Here is a 5,536-nt window from a genome sequence, read left to right as displayed (position 1 = left end):
AAGTTTTTATTTCTTGCAAAAAAAAATTATTTGTGGGCCGTGCAAAATATCAAAAATAACTTTTCAACTTGGTTAAAAATCAAAAGACTTTTGTGGACTATGCAAAATTTAGAAATTACCTCCACAGAATGGCAGAACGAAGATGATGCAAAAGATTATGTGAACAAAGAGAACAAATGAACTTCTGTGGACTGGAAAATCAGAGATATAAAAAATAAAATAACTTTACAAAAAGAAAAATCAATCACATTCACATAAACAAATATGAAATAGTTAAATAAACAATCAAATATGAAATAATTAATAAATAATCAGAAATCAGAAATTAACTCAAGAAATCGTGATTTTAGTCCGTGGAAAAACAAAGTAAAAAACGCAGATGACAAGCAGGGCCAGGGGCGATTTTGTCAATTAGGACTTTCCAAGTCCACCGGTAGACCACAGAAACGCAGCTGTAGGGCGAGTTCATCCTTCTTTCAGTTGAGGCTCTCCAGTCTCAACACTCCACAGAGTTAGAGTAGAGGAGACTCAAGAATGGAGATGCGATATTGATTTATATTGACGAAAATGCAGCTCAAATAGGTCTTTTTTTTTTTTTTTAAACGATTGCTATCTAATCTTCAACGTATTGGAGAGGAGCGTGAAGGGCGGGCGTAATCATCGTTTTTTTTTGTTGCTGCCGCGATGGCACAACGTAATAGGAAATACCTTAATTGCCCTTTAAAATTGCATGTAGCATGATGTGATCAACATTTTGTCAACTGTTAAATTATCATAGAATATGTTTGGTAAACAGAAAGTCTTTGATCACTGATTCCTGGAACTTTCAAAGTTTTTTGTTTTTCCTTTTAAACTTAAAGCCTGTCCCCAGATGCCATGATGGAACCCACTTTTGAAATCTTAGAATTCTTGTCTCTTTGTTCTAGCTTTAGTAATCGATTCCCGCTAAGCCCTTTTCTTCGCCCTTTCCAGTCGACTTCGGTTATCTATTGGTTTGCCATCGTCACTGGAGTGACCACCGGCCACCCTCCCAGCTTGCTCCGATTCCCTGCACTACAAGGGTATTGAGATTTGTTAAAGTAAGTAAATAAATGATATTATTAATTGTTGTTTGTATCTTTTCGGTATTAACTTTTAGTTGTTAGTTATAATTATTATTTGTTAGTTAGTTTTAAGGGCTTGTTAAATCATAACGTTTGTTTTTGTTACAGTTTGCTAGTTATAATTTTTATGTAATAAAGGATTGTGAATTGGATTTTTGTTAGTTTTCGTTTTCACTAAATTGGGTTTTTAATTTGTCAGATTTTGTTAATTGGATTTTTGTTATAGTGTTTGCTTCAACTTTTAATTAGTAACTGAGATTCTTAACTGTGTTGTTAACTAATATTTGTTATTTGTTAATGGATAGGCTAATCATTTTGCTAGAAAAAATTAAAGATCAAACTATATTTTTATTTCTCCAGTCTAGCAAGATGACAGGGCCGATATATCCGGAGGATGCCATTCCTTGGGTTGGATTGTATGTTTGCGTAGCATCACTGGTTTGCATTCTAGCAATGGCAGCGGATGCCTTCCAAGGCTTTCGAAAACGGAAACTCTGGTTTCCGTGCAGATTTTTCACAATCAATGCGGCTTCCCTCACACTGATAGCAATTGCAATGAAGCTACCAGTCGACCTAAACACCGACATGTCTCCGAGTAAGGCTATTAGCATTGCTTTTTTAGTTGCCATGTTAGGGAACTTTCTCCCGTCTGTAGGGCTTATGGATGGCAAGGATCTTCTGCTGAATATGATAGCGTTTGGTATCCTCATGATCACCATCACTGTAAATGTTTGGCTCCAGTACAGTACCATAGATGATTTGCGCCAGTATGGTATTTTACGTTTCATGCAGGAGCACATAATCAGGCTACAGATGTTTATGCTGATATGTTCCCTTCCATGGCCATTTTCGGTAGCTTTGACAATTCCAGTATCTAGAAAAATCTTACAACACCGCTACAAGGAGTTGCACAGATTTACTTCAAATCATCAAGAGATTAACTTCTCCTACAAGGAACTTAAACATAAGGTTAAAAAGTATTGGATGATGGCAGAGACCAGTAACCCCCAATTTGCAGTTGCTTGTTCACCAATTTCTTCTGCTTTTGGGGTTATATGCTTATCCCTTGCTTTCAGTTCGGTTTATTTTTTCTTGGATAGTGGATCGTATCGCTCTAACTATGTTTTCAATTCCCGGTTGGATTCTTATGAGAAATCAGAATATAAGTGGTCGATGAAATTAATTGTTATCATGCAAACAGTTGGGACAATAGTAGGTAGTATCGCACCTATTTTAAGATGTTTGACTTCCATCAGTCATTTCGACCTATCCAAAAAATGGACCAAGAACCATCTAAACTTGTTCAAAGTCGAGAAATATTGGACCCAAACACTCCAGCTTTGGAAACACAACCATGTGGCTTCAGGTATCCCAGGCCGCCATTGCAAGAAGCTTCTCCATCACATCAAAAACATGATTTTGAACTTTTGTATAGCGCTTCAGATATTGGTTGTTGTTATATGTAAAACAATATGTCTCATTCCCAGATCTTTTCTGATCCTATTCTCTGGTTGTTGCTATTTCTACAAGTCGTTGATGAGAAGGTTTAAACAAGAACCAAATGCATCTGATAGCAATCTGATACCAGATATGGAAGAGTATATTGGTTATGTCCTACAAACTGAAGCGGAGGCCAAGCTTTCAAAGAACATGTTAAGAAATTCCTTCAACTCTATCACTCGAATTCTTCACGAGTCTGAAGAGAAAGAGCCAAGGTATCTTATGAAGCTTCTCAAGAAATCTACAGGATTCTATGGAGTTATAGAGTTTGACAATGATGGAGTTCCACCTATACATCCAGAAGAAATCCAGAACTGCTGGAGCCTAGTAGCAGTAACATTAACAGCCATCGCCCTTTCCCTTCCCAACACTGCAAACGGCCAAGTCAAGGGGTTACTTTCAGGTATGAGTGAAGGCCTCCAATTTGTAAGGCATATAGAAGAAAGCCTCAACACAAATGGTGAGTTGGTAAGGGCAAGAAAAGCAGCCAGGCATGTTTGGGCGGATGTTGAAGTATATTACAGGTGGCTACAAATTGATCTTCAAGCTCATAATGGAGAAACGTCAGAAGAAATTCTTGAATGGTTGGGTGATGAAGCAGCAAAGATTGTGATACAGTTCAAGAGAAGCAAATACAGAAGTATGGATCATTCAGTTCTTAATTCAGTTGCTGCGAGTTCCATGTACAGGATCAGCCAAACCATACTGCTCCACTGCACGAAGCAAGAAAATCGGCCAACAGACGAGGAACTCTTTGAGTTGATATCAACCATAATCGCAGATCTTCTATGTGCTTGCTTTACCAACTTACCACGTGTCATAACTATGAAGTGCCATGAACATGCAATAGAGGAAAGGGAAGATAGCATCCGAACAGCAGCGCAGCTTCTTGGTAGATCCAAAAAGATCCTGAAAATTCTCAAAGCACGCCAGCTTCCTGACTTAGACATGGACTCGATGGGATACATTGATAAGTGGCATGCATTACCAAAAAGTCAGATACCCAATTGTTGTTTTTCTTCTGCCAGGAGTCAACTAGCTTCTTCAAGTTCTAGTGAATCGATCGAGATAACTATTGTGTAACAAGTGTGTTGATTATTGATGGTTGTTAGCATATGTTGTGGCAAACGTTTTGATGTCCATGTCAACAGTTCCATATTATATATGTAGATGTTTTTCTATTAGCCGTGTATATTCTGATTATTATATATGTATAGAGTGTAGGTACCTAAGTGTAAATATTGTGTTTAGGTCAACTTTATGTACACTATATATACCTCACGGCTGGATCAATAAAGTCAAGGAAAAATATTCTTCATTATATTATGGTATCATAGCTCTCCCTCTGAAAACCTAACCCTACCAGCCGTCGTTCCTTCACAATCTCTATCTTCTTCTCTTTTCTTTCGTTCTCTCTCCCTCTCCCTATGGCAGCAAAATTACACTCAACTCTCATGATCACTAATATCCGGAATTTTATTCCCATTACTCTCGAGATGGAAAGCGCTCAGTATATTTCATGCTCCGAGCTGTTGAGAATTCATTGTCGTGCAATCGAGTTGATTGATCATATCGAACCTAAAGCTGCAATCATCTCCTCCTCCACCACTAATAAAGTTGGGGCTGATAAACCAACAGATCCCAAACCAATAGATCTTGCACTATGGAATCGATTAGATGCCATTGTCATCCAATAGATCTACAGTACGATCTCAAACGAACTCCTCCAAACTATACTAAAACCAAAATCTAGTGCAGCGCAGGCATGGGCAACACTCGAGAGCATTTTTCAACACAACCAGAATGAGCGTGCTCTTTACTTGGAACACAAACTAGTCACCACAAAGCTTGCCAATTTCACAAATTGCTCTACTTACTGTCAGACGTTGAAGATGATCTCTGATCAACTTTCCAATGTTGATGCCCTTGTATGTAATCAATGACTTGTATTACAACTCATTGTTGGTCTTTTGGATGCATACGAAGGGATCGTCATGATAATCCAAGAAACCAAGCCTCTTCTAGATTTATATGAAGCACGCTCTTGTCTCATCTTAGAGGAAACACATAAGGCAAATCATGCCACTAAATCCGCTACTGTAGATGCATCTGCCCTTAATGCTCAGACTCAACACACTCGCTCCCCTTACCCCACAACCAACTACAACAATGTACCTGGTGGGTGTGGATGTGGACGAAGAACTAGAGGTTGTGGTCGTGGCAGATGAGGTTGTAACTACATAGGGGGCAACCATGGAGAGTACCAACAATTTCAACAATGGAATCCCACTTCCTTTTTGCAAAATCAACCTCAGTGGGCTCCTCAACCATCGTGTAATCCATAGCCACACTCATGGTTTCCTGTTCAAAATACATCGCCTTGTCCCTATCATACAACTTAGCCACGCTCATCACAACCACAACCTTCCACTGCTCCAGGTTTACTTGGCCCTCAATCACCACAACCACAAACCCGTAATACCTCAGAACACTCCTACACTCCTACAGATTTTAAACAAAATTTTCACAAAATGAGTCTCAATTCTTCAAACCATAATTGGTACCTTAACATTGGCACAACATCTCATATGACAAACAATTATGAGTAGAGGTGACTCTTGTTCAGGATTGATAGTCATATGGGAATATAGAAATGTTTCCATAGTGGAAGTTGATAATAAAATCTACATGTGAGTTAGGGACTTTGATGCAACGAAGTTGTTCAAGGAGTATACCTTGAATTTGAGACTTTGTTACCATTAAATTGGTTTAAGTAACAAAATTTCAATGGAACATTTTGTAATATCGTTGGCAAAGTCTATATGACTTTGAAGCCTCGACATCACAAAAGGATCGTTGCATGTAAGGTTGAATTCTAACACATTTAATAGTAACAATGATTTGAAATTGTGAAATGAGCATCATTGGAATAG

General features: G+C 38.3%; 1 protein-coding gene across 1 annotated transcript; it reads left to right on the top strand.

The window, feature by feature from the left end:
* The first annotated feature begins 819 nt into the window (after positions 1-819).
* LOC145089065 (uncharacterized) lies at positions 820-3,900 on the top strand. Its single transcript, XM_079027564.1, has 2 exons — positions 820-1,079; positions 1,464-3,900. The coding sequence occupies exon 2, from the start codon at positions 1,473-1,475 to the stop codon at positions 3,684-3,686; it is 2,214 nt and encodes a 737-aa protein (XP_078883690.1). The 5' UTR covers positions 820-1,079; positions 1,464-1,472; the 3' UTR covers positions 3,687-3,900.
* The last annotated feature ends 1,636 nt before the right edge of the window (positions 3,901-5,536 follow it).

This window comes from Lactuca serriola, chromosome 1 (assembly GCF_051521515.1).
Source record: "Lactuca serriola cultivar US96UC23 chromosome 1, Lser_US96UC23_V15, whole genome shotgun sequence".
In the NCBI taxonomy this organism is placed as follows: domain Eukaryota; kingdom Viridiplantae; phylum Streptophyta; class Magnoliopsida; order Asterales; family Asteraceae; genus Lactuca; species Lactuca serriola.
The sequence above is the reverse complement of the archived record's forward strand: the minus strand, read 5'-3'. Positions and strand labels throughout refer to the sequence as shown.

Bases quoted from the DNA above. Each gene is read 5' to 3' on its own strand.
- LOC145089065 (XM_079027564.1), top strand. From the start codon at position 1,473: ATGACAGGGCCGATATATCCGGAGGATGCCATTCCTTGGGTTGGATTG.